Genomic DNA, 26,534 nt, shown 5'->3' with positions numbered 1-26,534 from the left:
TAGAGATAAGTAAGTCACAGACGAAAGCTATAAAAACAAGTAAAATGTTACACTATTGTGGTAGCTTTCAAATATAGTCCCTGAATTCTTAAATAGAACTTCCATCAAGAATTGGGTTTTGGGCACCTGGGTGGCTCAGTCAGTTAAGCATCTGACTTCGGCTCAGGTCAACGATCTCACTCATGGCTCATGAGTTTGAGCCCTGTGTCAGGCTCTGTGCTGACAGCTCAGAGTCTGGAGCCTGCCCTAGATTCTGCATCTCCCTCTCTCTCTGCCCCTCTCCTGATCATGCTCTGTCTCTCTTTGTCTCTCTCTCAAAAGTAAATAGATATCTTTGAAAAAATTAAAAAAAAATTGGGTTTTATATCCTGTGCCCTTTACTATAGACATTGTGACTGTTTGTCCAATAGAATATGACTGATAGGATGCTGTGCCCCTTACCTACCTCAGGTCTTCGTATCTCTTGGAATGCTTGGTCCAATATGTTGGGGGAAACCAAGGAGACACATAGAAGGTCCCATGTAGTTCTAGCTGACAGCCCCAGTGACCTAGCCAACTGCCAGCATCAATTGCCAGACATGTAAGTGCAAAAGCTTTCCAGTGATTGCAACCCCAAGGTGTAGAATCATTCCAGACTTTGAGGCACCCCTGCTGACACTGTGTGGAAGAGAAGGAATCTGTGCCTGCAGAACACTGACTATATTTCTGATTTGTAATCAAAGAAAGGATTATTGTTGCCTTAACATGACTTTGGAGTGGTTTTTATATAAAGACACCTGGAATAAATATAATACCACTAAGTGCTGTGACAGAGGTCGCCAATAACCAACTTATTAACATGTATTTATCATGTGCCTATTATTGGTCAGGTACTGAGTAGAGAAAGCCCAGAAAGGGAAGTGAAATCTGAGAAGAGGTTTAGAGAAGTTATAGAATCAGAGCGGAAAAGGCAGAAAAACTTGCTTGTTTGAAGATAGGGAAACCATGGAACATCAGAAATGTTAGAGGAGAGGCTATGAAAAAAGACTGAAGAGATGAGATACTCAGGGGCCACTTCAGTAAGGATACACTTACTAAAGAATCAGAATTTAATCCTGAAGGTAGGAGACTACTCTGCATACCTGTAATCATGGAATTATTTAATGACTATTCTCCAAACAGGAGATACTCCAAATAGCAGATATTCCAAAAGAGGTTATCTCATATACAGCATTTATCCTTATGTTATTTCCAGCATACAGAATGGTACCTTGCACACATAAAGTGTTAATAAATATGTACTGAACGACTGAAGAAAGGATATGAGAATTCCATAGGAATGACACAATCAGGTTTGTGTGTTAGAAAAAATCATTCCAGCAGGGGTTTGGAGAATGGTTTGGAGATAGGTAGGTGTATCAGTCAACTCTGGTGCTGTAAGAAATGATCATAGATTGGGAAGCTTAAACAACAAATTTGTTTTTGGAGGCTGGAAATCTGAGATCAGGAGGCCAGCATGCTCAGGTTCTGGTGAGAACTCTGCTTCCGGCTTCCCTCCCGTGTCCTCACAAGACAGAGGAAGCTCCCTCTTGCCTATTCTTAAAAAGGGCACTAATCCCTTGGGGCACCTGGGGGCGCTCAGTCGGTTAAGCATCCAACTTCCATTCGGGTCATGAGCTCAGGGTTCTTGAGTTCAAGCTCCGTGTCCAGCTCTGTGCTGACAGCTCAGAGCCTGGAGCCTGCTTCGGATTCTGTGTCTCCCCCTCTCTCTGCCCCTCCCCCTGCTCGCACTATCTCTCTTCCTCAAAATAAACGAATGTTAAAAAAATTTTTTTTAAAAAGGGCACTAATCCCATCATGAGGGCCCCACCTTCAGGACCTCATCTAAACCTAATTACTGAATTATCTACCAAAGGCTTCATCTCCAAATGCCATCACATTTGGGGGTAGGACTTTAACATGAATTTGGGTGGGATGCAAATCAGTCCGTAACAGTAAGAAAGTAGAAAAACATAGGAGGTGGATGTAATAATTCATTTAAGAGATGATGAGGGTGTTAGCTAGTGTGAATAATCTTCCTGGGATATTTCTTTTCCTAAACTTTAAAATTATAGATATCCCCTGGAACAACTCCATTTGCACATTGCTATCATTTTTTACTGTAGAAGAATTTTCAATGTCACACCAAAAAGAAAAGGAACTAATATTTTAAAATTAACCACAGAATTTATTAAACCCATGTATTATAGAAATTATATGTAGTCTCTAGATTTTAAAAATTTTGGTAATCTTAAAAGTGCCAACTCCTGCAGTTTCAATGTTTTAAGGGATAACAACAGAAAGCTAACCTCAAAATACAATCCCATTTAACTTTTTATATTGGACTTTTATGTTAAGCATGACAATATTAAAATTTCTACATTTAAAAATGTCTATTATCTATAGCATATCAATTATAAAGGTCCCAAATAACTGAAGGAATTCTTTTAGGTCGGAAGACAAGGATAATGGCATCAAGACTAACTAATTCCTTCACTATTCCCAGTGCTTTCACACACTGATGATCAAGGCTCACACAATTTGATCACTAGCTTATTGCCAGCAACACGGCAACTCAGTCTCCTTATTGGAGCACAAAGCACGTCCAAACGCATTTTTATAAATATTTGGCTTTGATGCAGGGCGATTATGATAATGTGCCCCAGACACTGCTCAGGACCTTAAGATGGACAAGCTGTCACTTGATTCTATCAGATTAGTCACCAAGAACCGGTTTTAGAGAGAATGTTCTGCTTTTCCTATCAATAGTGATGTTTTAGAATAATTTTATACTTGCCATCATGAAACACAAACAGGCTTTCGGCACTGGCTCCTCAAGATGTTAAGAAGTGGTATTACTAATATGCTACATTTTTTACACTGTTTTTTAACTTTTTCTGCTTCTGAAAGAAATAGAGGCTCATCGTGAAAATATTTGGAAAATATAACATGCACAAAGAACAAAATATCATCTCAAATCTTACCACTCAGAGACAGCCCTGTCATAATAGTCTCATGTATTTCAGGCTTTAAAAATTGGGCGTATTCTGTAATTTTACGCGTTTTTGTAACTCGCTTTTAAGAACTTATGTATCTGGATGTCTTTCTACGTAAATACACGTCTACATCATCACCTCGGACAGCTGCGGAGTTTCCACATCGTGTGTACTATGATTTGCTTGGCCAATATTAATTATCATGATTACTTACATTTATTTAGTGCTTACTACATGCTAGGCACCTAAGGGTTTGGTTTGTATTCATCCATTCCATCCTCACAACCCTATGATTGTTCCTGCTTTTCACAGATGAGAAAATAAAATTGAAGCACCAGGAGGTGATGTGATTTATATTGGGCATTTTAGTGGTGAAGGACGCTTTGATATTAGAAGCCACGTTGCCACGAACACTGTTGTTCGTGTTCTTCAAGACTGTCTTTAGGATAAATCCAAAAAGTAGAATTGCTGGGTCCAAAGGTGTTCCTACTTTTGTAACATCCTTTCAAATAGTTCCTTTAGGAAGACTATATTAATTTAGCCTTCAGTCCCCGTCTGAATGGGCGCAAGGTATCCAGACGCTACTTGAATTTGCGTTTTTCACTTTCAGAAGTGAGATTTCATTCCCCATGGATTTTTGTAAGCCCGCCTTGCAGAGTGATCCCGTCGCCGACAAGTTGGAAATATTTGTTTACACGCTACGTGTGTTAAGTGCTCTAACCGGAGGTACGATTCACATAATTCCAATTTATGCACAAGCTGCTCTGAAGTTGGTTCCAAGTGGGACACAAAACCCCCGGAAGCTGCTTAAAATTTCTACGTGACATAAACGCAATTTGTTAAAGACTTAAAAATAAAGTTACCAAGTCAACATTCTGAGGTGCTAGGAATCCCTCATCAATTTCTAGCTCCATTTCTCAGTTGGTTTTGCTTTGGATTTTTTTTTTTTTTTTTTTTTTTTTGGCTGGGTCTGGGAAGCGGGGCGGGGACGGCTCTCGCAGACATTCCTGGGGCGTGAAACTGATTTTCCAATCGCCACAACTGCTCAGTGACTGCACAGTTCGTCAGGCGCGCCAACGCCCAGCGAGAAGTGCTTTCCACAGAGACTCAGAAGCCAGGCGTCCGGGGACTCTCGGGAAGGTGCCAGCGTTACCTCAGCCTCTCCAAGGGAGCCGCGCGCCCTGACACTCCCCTCTTTGAGGATTCGGGCCAATCGGTTCAGCTCACATGACTTCATCCAAGCAAGTTTCTTGTCACCTCGGGCAGCGAACTGAACTCACGGCTTTTTGACTTAGCTGACCCCCAACGAAGGAGTTTCCGTCCCCCCTCAAGAGGGAGTATAAAATCATGACAATTGACTGAGCCAGGGCCGAGCACGGGGTCTGGCTCAATCCTCACGCGACCCTTTTTCTTTCTCGGTCTCTGATTCACGCCTGGGCTCGGTAGTCGTCTTCGGCGCGCCTGGAGGACCCCGTCCTCCGGCGACTCCTGGCCAAAGCAAAAGCAGAAAATACAGGCATTATTCCTACTCTCGCGCACGACCGATCGAAAGTAGGGGTCCGGGAGAGGGGACTCTTTGGTGGGGCCTGATTTGGCGGGGCAGGTTCCGGGCAGGTCCTGAGCAGGCAGCGCCGAGGTCGCCTAGGTTCCCGACAGGCTCCGCGCGGCGGGGGCCTTGTCTGCGCCCCCGCTGTTGCCGCCGCCGCCGCCGCCGCTGCCGCGGTTGCTGGGGGTCGGTGAGAGGTGGAGCTGTCGCCAAGCCCGTGGAGTCCGTCTGTGTTGCTGTTTTTGCCTGAGGAGTCTTCCTTCCGAGGTCGCTCCCCGACTCCCGTGGTGTCGAGGGGGAGTCCCTGCGGACGCCTGGGCACGCAGCGGAGATGCCTCTCTTTGCCACCAATCCCTTCGATCAGGATGTTGGTAAGTGCTTTTGCCGCTCCCTGTCCGCCCCGCGCCGGAGTGCAAGCCCACCCTGCCTGCTGTGTGCGGGTGCCCCTGACCCGCTGGCCGGGGCTGAGTGCTTCTCCTTTCCCGAAGCTCCTTCTTAAAGAGTTTGGAGGAGGTTGGGGGCTTGGCTCACCCTCTTTGAAAGAAATGGGACTCAGAGAGCCTGCGAAATGGGCCTTGGACTAGCACTGTGGGTTTCAAAAGAACTGCTTCTGATGTCGAGGGCCTCGGAGGAACAGCTGGTGTAGCATCTGGTGCTGGGACAGTGCTTCTGGAAGAAGAGAGTTTGAGAGCCGAGCAATATGTCACGTAGGGTAGGATGATAAGCCCTCCAATAAAGTGTTTTCCCTGGACAAATGTTAAACGTTTGGAATAGGAGAATGTTTTGGGTTAGTTTCCTTAGGGGATTTAAAAAACATTTTTGTTGACTGTAGCGAGAGGAGAGAGCTTCTGGTGCAGGGTTGATTCTCAAAAACGTTAGGAGAGATGCACTGTGCTGCATTTTTTAGCCTGGCTCTCAGTACTTTAAGAGGCGTGGAAGAGAACCTTAAATCTGAGAATGTTAATTCGTTTTGATTTTGAAATGCCTTTTTTGTTTTGTTTTTCTGTTTTCTGAATCGTTGGTCTTAGGTCCTGATCGTACCGACTCAACAGGTTAGTTTTTTGTTTGTTTCTGGTCTGAGGGTAATAATTACAGGACTTTGAGTGTCCTGGAGAAGAATTTTGGGGTGATTTGAATGCACTTAGGAACCAGTTTGGCATATAAGTGTGGAATGAAAGCAAGCCGTATACCATGACTAACTACCGTAGTAAAGAAATATAAGGACACCCTTTTAGACTTGTTTTTTATTTTTTAGTATAATTTAGTTACAAAAGATAGGTGTTGAATTTTGCTTTTTAACTCTTAGAGTATGTCACTGAGTCTTGGAGGTTTGGGTTAAGACTAGAAAGGAGTTCACTTGGCCACTGCCTAGCTTGTAGTGAAATCATAGGCAAGTCACTTAAGCTCTGTGAGTCCCAGGGTGCTCATCTTTAAAGAGTGGAGGGACGCCTGGGTGGCGCAGTCGGTTAGGCGTCCGACTCCAGCCAGGTCACGATCTCGTGGTCCGTGAGTTCGAGCCCCGCGTCAGGCTCTGGGCTGATGGCTCAGAGCCTGGAGGCTGTTTCCAATTCTGTGTCTCCCTCTCTCTCTGCCCCTCCCCCGTTCATGCTCTGTCTCTCTCCGTCCCAAAAATAAATAAACGTTGAAAAAAAATTTTTAAAAAAAAGTGGAAAAACACATTATTTTTGTGATCAATGAAATAACATGTGTAGAGGGTCTACTACGGTGCCTTTCTATAGTAGTCACCTACCAAATGATAGCTCTTTTTGGTTCCAGTTTCAATGAATGTCCTAAATCAGCAGTGGGTGGAACTTTAGAGATAGCCAATAATACTTAATTGGAAAATCGCGTTTAATTCAGTAGGCACTTAGCACACAGTCAGATCCCTGACTCACAGTAGTTCAACTTAACGATTTTCAAATTTAGGATGGTGTGATAGCGATATGCATTCAGTAGAAACTGTACTTTGAATTTTGAATTTGGATCTTTTCCCGGGAGAGCCAGATGCAGTCGGTATGATCCCCTCTCGTGATGCGAGGCAGTGGCTCCCATCTGCAGCTCCCAGTTAGCTGTGCAACCATGAGGGTAAACTCCCCGTAATACTTAGAACCATTCTGCATCCTTACAACCATTCTGTTTTTCACTTTCAGTACAGTATGCAATAAATTACGTAAGATAGTCAACATTTTACTATAAAATAGGCTTTGTATTACATGATTTTGCCCAACTGTAGGCTAATGTAAGTTTTCTGAGTACATTTAAGGTAGGCTAAGCTAAGCTGTGATGTTTGGTAGGTTAGGTATATTAAATGCATTTTTGACTTAGGATATTTTCAGCTTACTGTGGGTTGAGAGCTAACCCCTCATAAGTCTAGGAAGATCTGTATTTACAGGACACTGCCTCGGTGACATAAGAGAGTGATGAATAAGACATGGTTGCTGCTCTCAAGCAGTTTTATAACATTACAGTAATTTCTAGGGCAAATGTTCAAAATAATTTTTTTTAAGTTTATTTATTTTGACAGAGAGAGAGATGGGGGAAGGGTAGGGAGGGAGAGAGAGAGAATCCCAAGCAGGCTCCGTGCTGTCAAAGCGGAGCCTGAAGGAGGGCTTGAACTCACAAACCGTGAGATCATGACCTCAATCAAGAGTCAGATGCTTAACTCCTGAAACAATTTCTTAATATCTGCTTCTTTGGTTTCCAGAACTTTTATCTAGTTTTCATGGCTGTATATAATCTAGTTTTCAACTACATTCACTTTTATATCCTACTGACTTTTTGAACACACGTTTATATTGGGGTTAAACAAATTTCTTAAAGTCAGACTCTTTCCCAGTACCTTTACCACCCAATTCAAACACAGGCTCTGTCAGCCTTTATACTTTCACTTGTATTATTATGGCTTCCAAATTGCTGCACGTGCTCATGATTAAAGGCCAGCTCTGGGTCCAACTCGTTTTTGAATCATTTCCTGATTACTCTAGCCTAAAGTTTCTTAGTGACACTTGACATTGTGGACCAGATAAATATCTTTCTTTTGCAAGCCTATCCTGTGCAATGTAGGGAAGCCTATCCTGTGCAATGGAGGATGTTTAGCAGCATGCCTGACCTCTACCCAGTAGAGACCAGTGCGCCTACCCGCCGTCCCCCCCCTCCCCCCACATGATTTTAAAAGTTTTCTGACATTACTAAATGTCCCCTGGGGGCACAAAATAGCTCCCAGCCGAGAACCACTCTTTTAGCCTACTGGAATCTTTGCCCTTTTCCAAACTCCTGCAATGCTTTCTGTCTTCACCAAATTATTTAGTATAAAAGATAGTTATATTCTGTACTATGTTTCTTAATTTTTTTATTAGTTGCAACATATTAGGTGCCTAATGTTCAATTGAGAATGTCTCACTTGAGCTTACTAGATGGTAAGCTTCTTGAGTGTAGGAACATTCCTTTGCTCCAGGAAAGCTTACTTTTTTTTTTATTATATTTTACAGAGAGAGAGAGAATGTGTGCGGGGGAGAGGGGTGGGTTGGGGGGGGTAGAGAGAGAGAGAGAGAGAAAGAGAGAGAATCGTAAGCAGTCTCCAGTCTCCAGTGTCCGCACGGAGCTCCACTGTGGGACTCCATCGCGTAATCACGGGATCGTGAACTGAGCCGAAATCAAGAGTTGGCTGCCCAACCGACCAACCACCCAGGTACCCCTGGGGAAGCTTACTTTTTTTTTTTTTTTACTTTTTTTTTTTTCAACGTTTATTTATTTTTGGGACAGAGAGAGACAGAGCATGAACGGGGGAGGGGCAGAGAGAGAGGGAGACACAGAATCGGAAACAGGCTCCAGGCTCTGAGCCATCAGCCCAGAGCCCGACGCGGGGCCCGAACCCACGGACCGCGAGATCGTGACCTGGCTGAAGTCGGACGCCTAACCGACTGCGCCACCCAGGCGCCCCGGAAGCTTACTTTTTAAAGTTAGTCCAGTTCTGTATTTGGATTAATTTGCTCCACATGATCCATATATCAAAATATCATGAAAGGTTACCTAAGGAGACCTGTCAGAGACTCCCAGTAAGTAATTCTTGGAAAGAGTCCTTTAGACTCCCATGTTAACTTTTTTACTAGTATGATATGTAGAATACTGTGTGTGGAATAAATTTAACAACATTCCTTCTTCTTTGTCCATCAATGAGTATGTGACATTAAAGTAGTCCTACTAACTCACTTGATTTAATTATAACTTAATGTTGTATTTGTACTTCTTCAAAATTAACTGTCTTTAGCTTTATTTATAAACTGAAATGGTGAATCAGAAATTCACTATCTGATTTATGTAATGTAACATTTTATACAAAGAGGCAAAATACTGGTCATAGCTTTTTCCTGGAAGAAATGCTGAAATGTGTTGTTAGAATGTGAGCTCTAAGAGGACAGAGATTTTTGGTTTGCTCAGTACTGTATCCCAAGCATGTAGGCCACTGTCTGCACTAATAAAACATTCAGCAAACATTTGCAAACATTTATTGAATAAATTAATCTTATTTTGGATGTTGTGTTTCTTGCTCAGTTCAACTGTTGAATTACAACGATAACTTATTCTATCGAGCTTTTATTTCAAAGTCCCTAGTGACTTCCATCTTGCCAAATCTAATGGTCAATTCCTAGTCTCTTTGTTGATCTCTTAGTTTTCGTCTTTGATATACTTTATTCAGTTGGTTTCCAGGACACCAAACTTTTTCTAATTTGCTGCTTAGCTCCATTTTAGTCTTTTTGGCTTTTCCTTTTGTGACCTTCAAATGTTGAACCAAACTTTAGGCTCAGTTCTAGAAATTCTTTTGACATTTTTCTTCTTGCAGTCTTACTAGACAATTTAACTTAGCATTAAGAATTCAGACCTTGGGGGCGCCTGGGTGGCTCAGTCGGTTAAGCGTCCCACTTCAGCTAAGGTCACCATCTCACGGTCTGTGAGTTCGAGCCCCGTGTCGGGCTCTGGGTTGATGGCTCAGAGCCTGGAGCCTGCTTCTGATTCTGTGTCTCCCTCTCTCTCTGTCCCTCCCCCGTTCATGCTCTGTCTCTCTCTGTCTCAAAAATAAATAAACGTTAAAAAAAAAATTTTAAGAATTGAGACCTTGGAACTATACTGCTTGAATTCAATTCCTAACTTTGCTGCTTACCAGCAGTGACCGTGGGCTAGTTGCTTAGATGTTCTGTGCATCAGTTTCTTTATCTTTAATATGGGCTACTGAGGTAAATGGTTCTTGGTTTTCTTACCTAAACCTTCTCTTTTCTTCATTCTTGCCTGTTTCAGTAGATGGCACCATCGATATTCCTGTCACTCATCTCTAATGTCTGGCTAGGAGTCATCATTGATTCTTCTTTTTTCACATTCCACATCCATTCTGTCAGTAAGATCTTTGGCTCTACTTTAATCACTTCTCCTTTCCTTACCATTATTATCTTACTAGTCCAGTCATTGATATCTCTTTCATAGACTATGGCATGAGCCTTCTAGTTGGGCTGCACAATTGCCCCCTGCAGTCAATTCTTATACAAAAAAGTCAGTGATCTTTTAAAAATCTTAGATAATGTCATTTACTTGCTCAGAACCCTCCAGTAGCTTCCCATCGACTTACAGGGAAATGCAAATTCCTTATTGTGGGCTACATTTAGGCTCCTTCCTGTGTCTCTGATATGATTTTGATCTCCAGACTCTATCATTCTAAGCCTCTTGGGTCAGAACACTCTGAGCTCTTCCCTGCCTCTGTCTCTGTATTGTGCTGTCTTTTTTGATTACAATGCCTTCCCCCCCAATATTTGAAGATCTTGATGTCCATTACATCCTTTAAGACTGTGTTCAAATGAGTTTCGAAGAGAAGCTTTCCCTAATTACTTTCTATAAAAAAAAATCCATTTCTACCCTCTCATTCTGTTTCCTTGTTCCATTTTATTTTTCTTTATGGTATTCAACTACTTGACATTAATTGATCATTCCCTGTATAAAATACAAACTCCACAGAATGAGAAAATTTCATTTCTAATTTTTTTTAATGTTTATTTATTTTTAAGACAGAGACAGAGCATGAATGGGGGAGGGTCAGAGAGAGAGGGAGACACAGAATCTGAAACAGGCTCCAGGCTCTGAGCTGTCAGCACAGAGCCCGATGTAGGGCTCAAACTCATGGACTGCGAGATCATGACCTGAGCCAAAGTCGGATGCTTAACTGACTGAGCCACCCAGACGCCCAGGGAAAATTTCATTTCTATCCCTAGTATCTTAGGGACAGTATCTGATACATAGTAAGCAGTCAATAAGTATTTATCAAATAATGAATTACTGATTTTTTTTTTCATCTCCAGTCTTGTATTTCTATTGGGTATTTTGTTATCACCTAGAAATCAATCTATCAGAAAACTGAACTTATTTTCCAGTCTGGTTCTACCTTCATTATATGGTAAATATTTTACACTGTATTAGTTGTCTTGATTTGAAACCCTAGAGGCATCTCTGAATTATTACCCTGCCTCTTCTAAACCATATCTTTGTTTTTGTGATAGTACTTTTGCATTCCTAATCAGAGTACTTTGGACCAGTTCATATCCTATAGACTTGGACATGGTTTTAGTCTGTTTTGTTAGTCCATTCAGGATCATAAATCACAGCCAGTTTAATTTTCATAAATGTTAATGCTACATTATTCTCCTGCAGTATGGTGTGATGGAAAGACCTTGGGCTCTGGGTTTAAATGGCAGCTGCAGCATTTGCTGTTAATAAATGGGCACAGTATGGACATGAACAAGTACAGAAGCCTTCTGCGTTCACTTTCCACCTTTGTAAATAGGGATAAAAATATCTACCTCATGGAGTTGTTATTAAGAATATTTATAAAAATACATGATGTTCTGATTCTTTTTTAAAATTTTTTTTTAACATTTATTCATTTTTGAGAATGAGAGAGACAGAGCATAAGCGGGGGAGGGGCCGAAAGAGAGGGTGACATAGAATCTGAAGCAGGCTCCAGGCTCCGAGCTGTCAGCACAGGGCCTGACGTGGGGCTTGAACTCATGGACTGCGAGATCATGACCTGAGCTGAGAGCTGAAGTCGGACGCTTAACCGACTGAGCCACCCAGGTGCCCATGATATTCTGATTCTTTACTGGAAATGAATATGCTTCAAATCTGGCTTGTTCAAAATCATATTTAAACTTTCCTTAAGTATTCTTTTCTTCTGTGCTGATGACTGGTACTTCAGTTTAGTCATGTATGTCTAGATTCTTGGGAGTCATTCTTGACTTCTGTAGTTGTAATTTTCTACGTTCCAGACAACAGACACATATGATCTACTCTGTGCCAGCACATGGATCATGCCCTTAAGGATTCTGGTGTTGCTATAATCTCTGAGCTTTATCTTCCTAACAGGTCTTGAATCCACATTCATTTTCCCTCCATTCATTCTTCCGCTCCTTTCTATTCTCATTGCCACTGCTAGGGCTGGTTTGGGTCACTGAGCTCTTAGATGAGTACGTTAGCCTCCAACTGTTATCCCTGCCTTCAGTCTGTCCCCAGGAATTTTCTAGGTGGTTGATCGTGATATTTCGAAAATACAATATAATCATATGGCTCCAGTGATTACGGCATTTCAGTAAATCTACAGCTTTCACAGGAATTTGACTTTTCAGCCTAGAATGTAAAACTTGTTAGCATTTAGCTCCTTTCTTACCTCTTCATCCTCACGTTCCACTTTTGTTTCTCAAGGCATGTTTCTTTGTTGGTTTTATACCACTGCTTTTTCAGGTGTGGATCCTCTGGCCTCGCATAGCCTTCTCTTCATTAGTTTTCATTAGGGTTGTTTTAAGGATATGATACATGTAAAGCACTTAACACAGTACTTGCTATAGTAAGTAATGGACAAATTTTAGCTTCTCTCATGATAAAGTTAGAAATAGCTGTGGAGCCTCTAGAGACTACTCAGATTCTAAGGGATGGGATTAGTTACTGTGAAAACATGCTTGGGGAGAAATGTGAAAATTTAGAATATAGGTCTATTAAAGGTCTGATAACCACTGGGTTAAGAAATTATACTCATTGTTTCTTCTGTTTTAATTTTATTTATCCTGTAAGGTTTTCTTTGTATAGCTTTTTAGGTTTTCATTTCTATTTTGTGCTTTTCTCTGAGATGCTTCCATGCTGTTCTTTTGACGCCTACTGATTCCTTTCTGGTTAGTAGAGCTTCAGATTGCTTTTCTTTGTAAACACAGTTTCTAGTGGTCAGTGGGACTAGGGACATAAGATGAAACATTTTGAAAAATTGATAACCATAATCTCAAAAAGACAATAATTTCTTTAAGTCTTGCTTTTTTCATTAGCTCTTTTTGATGAACTATTACATCTCCAAACTGATTGACCTTTTTTTCCCCCATAGCCTGAACATGATGGGCAATCATCCTGTCAGCATTTCTTACCTCCCTAAATCTTTTATTAAATTTTCAAAAATGTTTATTTTAAAGAGAGAGAGAGCAAGCACACACAAGTGGGGGAGAAGGGCAGAGGAAGAGAGAGAGAATCTTAAGCAGACTCCATGCTCAGTGTGGAGCCTGACGTGGGGCTCCATCCCACGGCTCTGGGATCAAGACCTAAGCTGAAATCGGGAGTTGGACGTTCAACTGACTGAGCCACCCAGGCACCCCGATTTAGCATAGTTCTTAAGGGCCCTAGGATTTCCATAATGATGAACGAGCATTGGCTTCAATTTAGACACCAGCTGCATTAGCCTCTAACAGGAGGGTCAGCCTGTCTTTCAAAGCTTTGAAGCTAAGCATTGACTTCACTCTAGCTATGAAAGTCAGAATTGGCGTCTTCTGCCATAAGGCTGTTTTGTCTACGTTGAAAATCTGTTTAGTGTAGCCACCTCCGTTATCTTAGTTACATCTTCTGGATAACTTGCTGCAGCTTATACTTCAGCACTTGCTGTTTCACCTTGCACTTTTGTCTTATGGACATGGCTTCTTTCCTTAAACCTCATGAAAACTCTGCTATCTTCTAACTTCTGCAGCTTCCTTACCTTTATCAGCCTTAATAGAATTTGAAGAGAGGACATTCCTCGGGGTGAGGCTTTGACTTAAGGGAGTGTTGTGGCTGATTTGATACTCTCTCCAGCCACTAAAACTTTCTCCATATCAGCAATAAAGCTGCTTCAGTTTCTTATCATTTGTGTGCTGGAGTACTAGAGTAGCATTTTCAATTTCTGTCAAGAACTTTTCCTTTGCATTCACAACTTGGTTAACTGTTTGGTTCAAGACACCTAGCTTTTGACCTTTCTCAGCTTTTGACATACCTTCCTCACTAAGTTGAATCATATCTAGTTTTTTATTTAAAGTAAGAGATGTGGCTCTTCCTGTCACTTGAATACTTAGAGGTGATTGTTGAGTTATTAATTGGCCTAATTTCAATATTTTGTGTCTCAGGGAATAGGGAGGCCCCAGAAGAGAGAGAGAGAGAGAGAGCGACGGAGAGAGGGGGGGAAGGAGGGAGAGAGATGGGGGAATGGCCATTCAGTGGACAGTCAGAACATACACATTTATCTATTAAATTCATTGTCTTACTATGGACGTGATTTGTGATGATCCAAAACAGTTAACATTTGCAACATCAAAGATCACTAATCTTTGTGTTCAGGCATACCTTGAAGGTATTGTGGGCTGGGTTACAGACCACTGTAATAGAGTGAACATATCAATAAAGTGAGTCAAATGAATTTTTTTTGTTTCCTGGTGCATGTACAAGTTATGTTTATACCATACCATAGTCTATTAAATGTGCAATAGCATCACTCCCAGAAAGTAGTGAATACATCTTTTTTTTTTACAAAAATTTTTTAATGTTTATTTTTGAGAGAGAGAGAGAGAGAGAGAGAGCGAGCGCAAGCAGGGGAGGGGCAGAGAGAGAGGGAGACACAGAGTCTGAAGCAGACTCCAGGCTCTGAGCTGTCAGCACAGAGCCTGATGTGGGGCTCGAACTCATGAACTGCGAGATCGTGACCCGAGCCGAAGTCGGACACTCAACCGACTGAGTAACCCAGGCACCCCAGTGCACACATTTTAATTAAAAAGTGCTTTATTGGGGCGCCTGGGTGGCGCAGTCGGTTAAGCGTCCGACTTCAGCCAGGTCACGATCTCGTGGTCCGGGAGTTCGAGCCCCGCGTCAGGCTCTGGGCTGATGGCTCGGAGCCTGGAGCCTGTTTCCCATTCTGTGTCTCCCTCTCTCTCTGCCCCTCCCCCGTTCATGTTCTGTCTCTCTCTGTCCCAAAAATAAATAAACGTTGAAAAAAAAAATTAAAAAAAAAAAGTGCTTTATTACTAAAAAATGCTCACCATCATTTGAGCTTTTAGCAAATCATAATCACTAATCACAGATCACTGTAACAAATACAATAATGAAAGAGTTTGAAATATTGCAAGAATTATCAAAATGTGACACATGGAAAAATGGTGCTGATAGACTTGCTCGAAGCTTGGTTGTCACAAACCTTCAATTTGTAGAAAAAGCATTATCTGCTGAGTGCAATAAAGTGAAGTGCAATTAAACAAGCTTTGTATTAGGGTAAGGATAATCTGAGGATAAAGTGAGATCATTATGAAGCTTTGAATTCTTTAGAAGCAAGTCTCTGTTTTTGCTTGTCACTTTTACCTTGCCTACAAACCCTGTTTTTGTCTTAGAAAATAGTTTTGATTTTGCTGTTCACAAAACGATGTTGAATTGTTACTAATAGTTTTTGTTCATCCGATTTAAAAATATTCGCTGTTTTTGTCACTGACAAAGAACTGTGCTATTGCTCTTGTTGATTGTAAGGCAGCATCGATAAAGAATTTGAATAGTTCTAGAGTTCTGAAATGGGTTGCGTTTCTGATCTGTAGAAGTTTGAGTCAGATCCTGATCCTGTTTATACATTGGAGAGTAAGAAGGTAGGTAGTTCACGAGTTTTCAGCAAATCTGCTGACATACTTCTGGTTACAACTTAATTCAGAACTGTAAGATCATACTCTGTTAATGGTTATAAGCAGTTTATATTTGATCAGACATAAAAATATCATTTCTAGTTAACTATTGAAGTTTTAGTAAGTTTTTTTTTCAAGTTTATGTATTTTGAAAGAGAGAAAGAGCACGCTTGCGTATGAGAAGGGAAGGGGCAGAGAGAGAGAGAGAGAGAGAGAGAGAGAGAAGGAGAGAGAGAGAATCCCAAGTAGGCTCCACACTGATGCAGAGCTTGAACTCACGAACTGTGAGATCATCACCTGAGCCGAAATCAAGAGTCAGATGCTTAACTGACTGAGCCACTCAGGCATCCATAAGTTAAGTTTTAATAAGCTTAGCTATTATATTTTTAAATAAGATGGTAGAATTTAAGTGTTTTCTTGTTTTTGCACTATGTTTTTAAATGCATAAATGCACTATGTTTTTTAAAAGGCTTGCTTGGCTACCAGTCAGTAAGGATGGTGAATAAATTATTTAAATACACTATCAGATCAAAGCACTGACTTGATTTCCTTTTCTAAGATGAAGTAAATGTTAGACTGGAGGATATTGATCAGGATGAGTCACTCAGTTTTCTTTGGTTTCATAGGGGTTGGGGATCCATAGGGTCTGCTCAATTAGAGGAGGGTCTAATAGAGGTTGGGTCTCGCTGGGTCTCCTCAATTAGAGCAGTTCTACTTGGATTTGGTTTACAACTGAGTTTCTTTGAAGGTAAGATTTTCTTATAAAAGAATATTGAATGAGAGTGTGTGATCTTTGTCTATGTTAATGAGATGACTCAGCATGGAAGCTGGTCACTCTAGCTTAACCTTGTGATTAGATGGTTGAGACTTTGAATCATATGATATTAGCCAGATCCCCAGGGAGGAGTAGGAGGCCTGGAGATTGAGTTCCAGGAGGTGGCTTCATAACTTCGTAACGAAATGCCAATAAATGCTCTAGACACCAAATCTTGGTTGAGCCTCCTTGTTGGTGATGCACATTTATGTTCCAGGAGGATGATGTGTCCTGAGGGTACAGAGGCGTTGGGTTTGGGATTGTTCCAGACCTTACCCTGTGCAAGAATCTCTTCACTGGCTGGTACAGATTTGTATCTGTTGTAATAAAACTGTAATCATAAGTACTTTTCTGAGTTCTGAGTTGTTACAGTGAATTAATGAACCTGAGGGGGATAATGGGAACCCTTGAATTCGTAGCCAGTTGATCAGAAGTGCATTTGACCTGGGAACCCCTGCGCTTGTTGCTTGTGTGTGAAGTGCGGGGAAACTTGTGGAGTTCTGTGCCCACAACTCTGAACAGAACAGAAGGTAGCATCACAGTTACATTGTGGAGGGTTTCCTGTACTGAAAAGTAAAATTTGAAAATTATTGAGGTAGATGCTATTAAAGGTCTCTGTGTTTCTGTGACTTTTATGGATTCATATTGTGATTGCGTAAGTTTAGTATTTATTAATTACTTAGGCTGAGAACATGAATATTGAAAAAACTGCCCAAAATAGAAATGGTTGTTGTTTTCAAGGGATTTACAGTATATTATGTAAGCTTGAACAGTGACAGGTAAATTTGACTCAGTTATCCTCTTGGCATACCCGCAGCCCAAATGAAATTAAATAGCATTTCAACTTTTGCTTTCTAAATAACCTGTTTAGTTTCCAAAGTACTGTTCATTTCTCATTCTATTTTCTTCTTTTCCCCTTTCAAACTATTTTCACATATGGGTAGTATTCATTTTTGTCTGAAAGTCCAGCTCTGGTTAGGTTATTTATTTGCTGGAAATTTTATTGGCTCTCTGTTTCTTGAATTAAGACAAACACAGCATCTTGTATTTTAGGTTTTTGAGTGATTCCAACCTTTCACAACATAGTCTCTATTGTATCTAGCCTAGATTCTTTGTTATGCTTCTCTTCTGTTTTTATAACTTCACTCTTTACTGTATTTACTGTATATTTACTATACTTAAATAGAAACAAAAGAGTTTGCTATTAATCCTGTTCTCTTCTTAGTTTCTAAATATATCAAGAAGCCTTTCTGGTTTCCCTTTCTCTGGCCGCCCCCCCCCCCAGGTCTTTACCTTTTTTTAAGCTTGCTTGGGCTTTCCATTTTTTTCTGTGACACTTTTTCTGTCATCTATTTAGGTCTCTATCGGCTGGTTTCATTTCTTTTTTTAGAGTCGAAGCTACTTCAGATGGAGCCTGGCATAGATTAGAAACTTATTCCATTTTGTTGAATGTCTGTCCAAATTTTGTAATTTCCTGCAAATAAGTTACCTAACCAAGATCTCAGATGTATTAGACATTTGTATTCTTATACAAGGAATTCATTTGTGTGAATAACCTGCTTTTGTTATTTTCCCTATTCGAAGATGGTAGGATGATTAGGTATAGGTACCCACTACTCGTTGGTGACAACTCACTGCCAGCGTCTGGTGGCAGTGACTGACTAGTAGGTGTTGCTCCATCCCTTGGGGCTGTGCTGTGGATCAGAAGTTGTAAGCCTGCAAAGAATTTGGACAGAGTTGGCTGCTTGCTCTTTTCTGCTTTAAACCAACTCTGACCTCCAGCTCTCAGTAGTAGATCAAAATGGAGGAAATGAGTATCATTGTTGAACTAGGCTGCAGGGCATTGAGGGGATGTGGAGAGCAGGAATTTCACTGTCATCACCAAGACCAACCTTTGCAGGTAAGAATCTTGGTGTGGATCAGGCCTCTCACTCCTAACCCATCTTAGGTTAAAAAAAATGAAAATGTTAGTTGGGATCATGATGATGCTGTCTTTTAAACTATCTGTTCTTAAATTAGAGTGCTCCCGTCAAGACAGATTATGTCTACTTCTGTACAGATTTTGTTTCAGATTTCTTTTGAAATTTTTTCCCTCCTACATAGGCTCTTGTTTATTCTAACTTGCCTTATTCTGTTTTTCTCTCTTTTTCTTTTTTCTTTCTTTTTTTTTTTGTTTTTGTTTTCTGTATTTGTTTTGTCTTTTCTTGTATCTTCTATGTTAGAAGATTCTCTCAGATACGTGATAATCCTTGGTTGTTTGCCCATGGTTAATACCAGAGAAATAGAAAACACTTCAGAAGCCGTAATCATGTGGTTAGGCCTTATAAACTGAACTTCATTATAGGTTGCTGTGGTATGCCATTTACTGTGGAACTTCCCTTTACCCCTTCATATCATGATCTGGAGTGTGTTTAGGTGTTTCCTGTTGGGCTGACCTGGAATCCCCAGAGAGCAGTCCTGTAAGGTGAAGGTACAAATGAAGGTGAGGGGGTAGAAAAGAATAATTTCTCAGAGGGCAAATATTTGATGCAGGGCGGGGGTAGGATTCAAGACCACCCACTCCCAGCCCCCCAGGTCTAGAATTCACCAGGACTCATAGGACTCAACATAGAACAGCTACGATTTATTACAGTGAAAGGACCCAAAGTTCAGTCAGCAGAGGGAAAGGGCACATGAATGAAGTCCGGGAAAACCAGACACAAGCTTCCTTGGGTCCTCTGCATAAGATATAGTTAATTGCCCCAGCAGTGAGTTGTGACAACATGTATGAAATGTTGCATCCAGGGACGTTCATTAGAGACTCAAGTGCTTGGGCTTTTATTGGGAGCTGATCTTGTAGGCATACTCTACTTGGCACGTAACCCAAACTCCCACAAAGAAAGCAGGTATTCAGCAAAAACCATAGTGTTTGTACGTTTGTACAACCAGTTTAGACATAAGGAGTCAGTCTTCTCAGTTCTGTGAATGGTGGGAACTTTCCCTAAACCCAAGTTCCTGTACACAGACAATGCTTGTAAGCAATCCCTTTAAAGGATACCAGTCAGGAAGGCTTCTGTGTTAAACTCCTTTTTTCACAGCAAGTATCAGCATTCATGCAGTTGCTTAATTCATCTATTTATTAATTTTTTAAAAATGGACTTTATTTTTTAGAGTGGTTTTAGATTCACAGAAAAATTCAGCAGAAGGTCAAGAAATTTCCTATATCCCTCCTGCCCCTGCCTGGAAATAATGTCAGATCCCACAGGTTAAGGGCTCGGTCCCACAAGACTGTCCTCACTCTCCACTTCAGATGCCAATCAAAGTCTAGGATATGACCTGTGCTTCTTACTGATTGGCTATAAATTGGAGGTTCCCATGATCCTCTCAATATTATTGAGCCATAGTAATGTTCATATTACTTTAATGTTTGCGAGATCTGTAGTAACATCTTCATTTCTGATATTAGTTATTTGTATCTTCTCTTTATTTTTTTCTTTTTCAACTATCAATTTTATCGATCTTTTCAAAGAACCAGCTTTTGGTTGTATTGAGTTTTCTCTATTTTCTTTTTTCAGTTTCATTGATTTCTGCTCTAATTCTTTTCTTCTGCTTACTTTGGATTTAATTTGCTCTTCTGGTTTTCTAAAGTGGAAGCTTATGTTAGTGATTTTAGATTTTTTTCCTAATGTATGCATTCAAAGCTGTAAACTTTTCCAGTATGCATAGATTTCAACTGTATCATACGAATTTGGTATGTCGTACTTTCATTTTCATTTAGGTGAAAATATTTTAAAATTCTCTTGAGATTTCTTCCTTGACTGTGTATTACTTCGAAGCATGTTATTTAATCTCCATATATTTTGTGATTTTCTAGCTAGTTTTTTGTTAATAATTTTTCATTTAATTCCATTGTGGTCCTTGAGCAGACATTGTAACATATCTAATCTTTTAACATTTATTATCGTGTGTTTTATGGCCATGCAGTGTATTTTGGTGAATATTTCATGTAAGCTTGAGAAGAATGTGCATTCTGCTGTTGTTGGATAGTCTGTAGATGCCAATTATGTTCAATTGTCTGATGGTATTGTTGAATTCAACTTTGTCCTTACTGATTTTCTGCCTGTTGGATTTGTCCATTTTTTTTATAGAGGGCTGTTGAAATCTCCAATTATATTAGTGACTTCATTTATTTACCTTTGCAGTTCTGTTACTTTTTGACATTGTTATTTTAACATTCTGTAATTAGGCATGTACATAGTAAGGATGTTAGGTCTTTTTTGGAGAATTAAACCCTTTACCTTATGTAATGCCTCTATCCCTGGTAACTTTACTTGCTCCCAAATCTGCTCTGTCTAAAATTAATGTAGCTACTCCCACTTTCTTTTAATTGATGTTAGCATAGTATCTCTTTCTCCGTCTTTGTATTTAAGGTGGGCTTCCAGAGGACAAAATATATTGCATCTTGTTTTTTTTATCACTTTGATAATATTTGTATTTAGACCATTAACATTTAGACCATTAATGTGGTATTGTTGGATTAATATCTACCTATCTGTTACAGTTTTCTAGTTGTAGCCCTTGTTATTTTTTCCTATTTTTTCTTCCACTTTTTTTTTTTTTTTGCCTTTTGTGACTTTAAGGCAACATTTCATATGATTCAGTCTTCTCACTTTTGTAGCTTATTAATTAACTTCTATTTTTGCTATTTTTAGTGGTTGCTCTTTCAAATAACATACCACTTCACTGGTAGTGCAGGCAAGTGAAACGAATAATGAAATATTCATAGTTCCTCTCTCCTTTTCCTGATATCCTTGCTGTCATTTATTTCACTTTTATGGAAACACACATACACCCTATCCTATATCATTTTCTTCTCTCTGAAGAGCTCTTTTTTTAAACATTTTTTTTGCAAGGTGAGTTTATTGGCAACAAATTTCTTTAATGATTCTTTGAGAAAGTCTTTATTTCTGCTTTCCTCTTGTAGAATAATTTCACAGGGTACATAATAGGTTGATGGTTATTTTCTCTCATTGCCAACTATTTCACTCCATTTCCTCCTTGTTTGCAGGGTTTCTGAGATGTCAGATGTAATTCTTATGTTCACTCCTGTTTAGACAAGGTATTTTTTTCTGCTGATTTCTTTTTATGTTTTTTTCTTTATCATTGATTTTTTGCAGCTTGAAAATGATATAACTAGGTGTAGTTTTTTGATATTTATTGTGCTTGGTGTTCTTGGAGCTTCCTGGACCTGTGGTTTGATGTCTGACATCGGTTTGGGGAAATGTTGAGTTGTTTTTGCTTCAAGTATTCTGTTTCTTTCCTCTCTGCTATTTCTTTATTTCTAATGTTTATTTTGGGGTGGGGGCTGACATGGGGCTCAAACTCACAAACCTTGAGATCATGACCTGAGCCCAAGTTGGACGTCTAATCAACTGAGCCACCAGGCACCCCTCCTCTCTGCTGTTTCAATTATGTCTACATTTGACTTTTTGTAGTTTCCTACAGTTCTTGGATGATGTTGCAGGTTTTTGTTTGTTTTTTTTTTTTTTCCAGTCATCTTTTTTTTTTCTCTTGCTTTTCAGTTTTGGAAGTTCTTCTTGACATATGTGCAAGTCCAGAGATTCATTCTTCAGCCATGTCCAAGTCTGCTGATGAGTTCCATCACAGGCATTCATTTCTATTAGACTGTTTTTGGTCTCTAGTATTTCTTTTTGATTCTTTCTTAGAATTTCCTTTTTTTTTTTTTGCTTTTTTCCCATTTCTTTGCTTACAATATGTTCTTGCATATTGTCTCCTTTTTCCTTTAGAGCTCTTAGCATATTAATCAGAGCTTTTAAAATTCCTTTTCTGATAATTCCAACATTTCCTGTCATGTGTGAATCTGGTTCTAATATTTACTCTTCAAACTGTGATTTTTGTTTTATACGGTGGCTTGCTGAAAGCTAGACCAGTTGTAATGGTAAGATGTTAGGTAAGAAGAAGTGTTCTGTAGTCTGGTGGGTAGGTAGTCTTTTAAAATGAGCCTTTGCGGGGCGCCTGGGTGGCGCAGTCGGTTAAGCGTCCGACTTCAGCCAGGTCACGATCTCACGGTCCGTGAGTTCGAGCCCCGCGTCAGGCTCTGGGCTGATGGCTCGGAGCCTGGAGCCTGTTTCCGATTCTGTGTCTCCCTCTCTCTCTGCCTCTCCCCCGTTCATGCTCTGTCTCTGTCTGTCCCATAAATAAATTAAAAAAAACGTTGAAAAAAATAAAATGAGCCTTTGCCCCTGAGGTGTGAATTTCTCCCATGCTCAGCTTTTTCCTCCCTCTTAGGTGGGAAAGGATTGCCAGATGGGCTGCAATTGGGTAATCCCCTTACAAACATGAAGGCTGGAGCAGACTGGAGTTGGGAATTTCCTTTACCCTAGGTGGGTTAATCTCTGGTAAAACACTAGTTGGTTAGGTGCTAGTTAAAATAAGTAACAGGTAGGCCTTGTTAAGAAGAGAATGCTCTGGTGTATCTCACAGTGGTTATCGTCTTCTCCCTTCCTCTGCTGAAAAATAGAAAATTTTCTCTGGTGTTCACCTTGAGATCCTGGGAGAGCTTATGGAAGTAAAATTTGCAAAAATGCAGTAACTCTCTTGTGTCTGGGCCCCTTTGGATTTTAACTCAGAATTGTGCACATTTAGCTTCCAGCAATTTGGCTGTTAAAATTTAGATCTCTGGTACTGGTTTCTGGTGATGTTTCTGCTCACGGGTTTCTGCTCTGTTGTTTTTCTATGTATCCATCTATCTGTGTGTCTCTGATTTTCGGGACAGCATTTGTCCTGTGATCCCACTTCTGAGGGATCTAAGAAGAGTTGTTTTCACTTTATTTAATAGATTTTTACTTGGTTGGCTGGAGTGGTAACTTCCAAGTTCCTTAAATGCTGTACTGGAAACTAGAAGTAATTCCTTATTTTTGGTGCTTATGTGTCAACTGTGCTTGATGTCTCTTTATCAAGGAAACCTTTCTTTATCTTCAGAAAGCAAATCATTCATTTACTCAGGTGGGTCGGAGAGAAGTGGTTGCAAGAGCTTTCGAATAAGGAAGGCAAAGTAGGTACCTACCTACATTTCCCAGAGCATTAACCCTTTCTCCCTAAGTCCTTTCTTCTCCACTGTCAGCTGTAGCCATTACCTTCTGCTACTAGGACATGACTTTTCTGAGAATTCGGTGGTGGAAAACAGGCTGGTTCTTAAGCTCTTTTGTTACTGCCAGTATATGACGCACCTTTTTTGGGTCTTCTAAGTAGGTGCCACATGCTTATATTGTTATATAGTTTTTGAGGAATTGTTGCTCATGTTTTTCTTGTCATTGTGTGTTTGCTTCAAAAATCCTTTTGCTGTAATTAAGGGAGGGAGCTTAGTGAGATGATGGACTCAATGTATGGGGTACCTCTGTTGATGTTTTTAATTTAGTTTGTCAAGTTTTTATTTAATGGAAAATACTCAGTTAAAGCTTTGTTTTCTTTTGTTCATTTTTCCCCCCTCCCCCATGTCAGACACGAAAATCAACAAAATCATATAATTTAATTACCTGAAACATTTTGGTAGAGATTTGTCATGTTTCTTCACTAGCAAGTAAAGCTAAGAATTATTTGATAATGAAAGTATTTCTTATTTTAGTCTTTCTGTGTGTGGAAAAGGGTAGACCTGTATGTAGTTTTTTTATAAATAAGTATCAGTGGCCTATTTATTATATTAAGTAACAAGCAACTGAAGTGTTTATCGGGAAAATGGTTGTAATAGACAGTAGAGGTGCTCCTACCCCCTTTTAAAGATGGACTTGAACATTTCATTGAACACACTCCTGGCAGCCATTCCTAGTTGTTGCTGATACTTGATTTTATCACAGTTTAGTAATTTGTGATCATTTACCTCTTAAAGATTTTTTAAAATGATATGTCTATGCTTTCTTCCCATAATACACAGAGAAAGCAACCAGTGAGATGAATACTGCTGAGGATTGGGGCCTCATTTTGGATATTTGTGACAAAGTCGGTCAGTCTCGCACTGGGTAAGTGTTGCAGAGTTTCAAAGGAGCTTTATTTATTCTCTTTATTAACGTGAATAAAATGAGAGCCACAAGGTAAAGCATATTACAAATTAGTTTGAGAATTTTTGGCTGGCAAGATTTGAGGAATCATCCCATTTAAGTTACTCTTTATGACCATTTAGGGTAACATGACTGGTAACAATGTTGCTATTTTAATTACCCTTGTCCATAGTTGCTTCCTGAAGTCTAGCTTTTCCCACTGATTTTTAAAACCATTAGTGATTTCTCAGCTATCAAGTTTCATGGTTATTTTTTAGTTCTTTTCTTCTTTGTCATATCTGCAACATTGCACCTAATTGAAAAGAGTGGCTATGAAAGAGAGTTTTAGGACAGTATAATCCTAAACTTTTTGGCATAAAGCCTAATACAGAGCTTTCAATACAGCAAATGGATTAACAACTGGTATACAGATTAATAGTTTCCTTAATTCCTGGGCTAATAATGTCAGGTTATTAGTAGCCTCATTTACCCCTTTGTGCCACAAAAATACTGTCTTGTTTATGTACTTGGTTGTGAAAAATGTAAGAGAGCATTGCTGTATTATACTTGATTCTTGTGGTGCTAATCTTAACCCTCTGATGATGCTTTCTTTGGCTCTCCTTCCTTCCCTTCTAAATATATGCTTCCTTAAACTTTCTTTGATCCATTTTTTTCCCTAATACTTTTTTCTTTTCTAGTACTTTTTTGTTTTAAATCTTAACAACTTATTTATATCTTTATATGGGTGACATCTGTATTTTCAGTTGTGATTTTTCTCACTCCAGCACTAGTCTTGAGGACACATCATTGTTTCTGGACATGATACTGTATAAGCTTTCATCTCAACATGTAGAAACCTGAAGTCATGTCTCTTTTTGCTTTAAACCTTTTTTCCCCTCGTTTGTTCCCTGTCTCTGTTAATGACAAGATTATTTCATTTGTTCTTAAAACCTCAGAGTCACCTCCACGTTAATATTGTTGAGAAATTCTGTCAGTCTGCCTCCATAGTGTCTCTCAAAAGTGTTGATATTTTGAAGTTTCCTCAGTTAACTTCTTGAGCATAGCCAAACCAGGCAGGGGCAGTTTGTCCTCAAGGTCTTTCTACCCCTTCAGTCAAGCCCTTTTTGGCCCATAACATGCAGCCCTTGTCCCCAGAATAGCCAAGTTCCCCAAAGCATGGCCTCCACATGTGGCCTCATCCATATCCCCTTTGTTGTTGTTACATATTAGCATGCTGAGTCCTTTTCTGACCTGAGTCCTGACCCTGTTAGTTCTTTAATTTAATTGGAATTGGAGTAGCTACTGTTTGCTACGGATCTATTCCTTTTTCTCTATTTCTGTTGGTCCCATTTTACGTGAGACATTCGCTACCGTGCCTGGACTAGTGAATTAACCTTCTGATGTTTCTTTCTATTTCCATTTTTTTCTGTCCGCTTCTTATATCTCGTTACCATATAACAACTCCTCCCATGTTACTCCCCTCCCTTCTGCACTCAGTTAAGTCTGACCTCCCTCTAGGCATCTGACTCTCTTATTTTCCATTTATTTTTCCCCTGAGTACCATTTTTTTCAACTCAAGCTTTTCAGTTGCCAGTGCTTTTCTACCTTAGTTTAATGCTTTTGGTCATTCTATTCCTTTAGTGTGAAATATTTTATTCTCCCATTTTCTGTCTCTGTGTCTCATATCCTTGCAGGCCCAATGTAGATACCATTTCTCCTAGAAGCTTTCTTTATCCCCTTTGCTGCAGATCATATCACGGTCCTGTGAATCCTCAAAACACTCTATCAAAATCACTCTTATTTTTGTTTTGTTTGTGTTGTAGTAACTTATATCTATCTGGTAGGCTTAGATTTGTAGAGTAGACAGGTCCGTGAATTTTTGTTGTGCAGAGGAAAGAAGCAGCTAGCTGAGTGGTTGAGAGCATGGACTTTGGAGTGACACTGCCTGGGTTCACATCTGAGCTCTGACCACTTTCCTTGTTTGCTATGGAGGATTAAAAATAGCATCTTCTGTGTAGGGGGCAAATTGTCAGTGTGAGATTGGTTAACATGTGTAAAATGTTTATAGTCGTACCTGGCATGTGGTTAACTGGGTGCAACTTTACCTCTTTTTGATTCAAGTTCCAGTTTTCTGACAGTTTGTCCCTTAAA

The 26,534-nt window shown here is 39.9% G+C and overlaps 1 protein-coding gene across 2 annotated transcripts in view; it reads left to right on the top strand.

Annotated features, from left to right (window-relative positions):
• The first annotated feature begins 4,687 nt into the window (after positions 1-4,687).
• The window catches only part of STAM (signal transducing adaptor molecule), a 77,462-nt gene continuing 55,615 nt past the window's right edge, over positions 4,688-26,534 (top strand). The window contains exons 1-2 of one of the 2 annotated variants that reach the window (XM_040451298.1): positions 4,688-4,931; positions 24,281-24,365. In XM_040451298.1, coding sequence (XP_040307232.1) covers positions 4,892-4,931; positions 24,281-24,365 — 125 coding nt within the window. In that variant the 5' untranslated portion in view covers positions 4,688-4,891. The remainder of the gene's footprint in view (positions 4,932-24,280; positions 24,366-26,534) is intronic. The other variant, XM_040451299.1, reaches the window with a different exon arrangement.

The sequence above is a fragment of the Herpailurus yagouaroundi genome, unplaced genomic scaffold (assembly GCF_014898765.1).
Source record: "Herpailurus yagouaroundi ecotype Mexico unplaced genomic scaffold, PumYag 203, whole genome shotgun sequence".
Taxonomy (NCBI): Eukaryota; Metazoa; Chordata; class Mammalia; order Carnivora; family Felidae; genus Herpailurus; species Herpailurus yagouaroundi.
The sequence above is the reverse complement of the archived record's forward strand: the minus strand, read 5'-3'. Positions and strand labels throughout refer to the sequence as shown.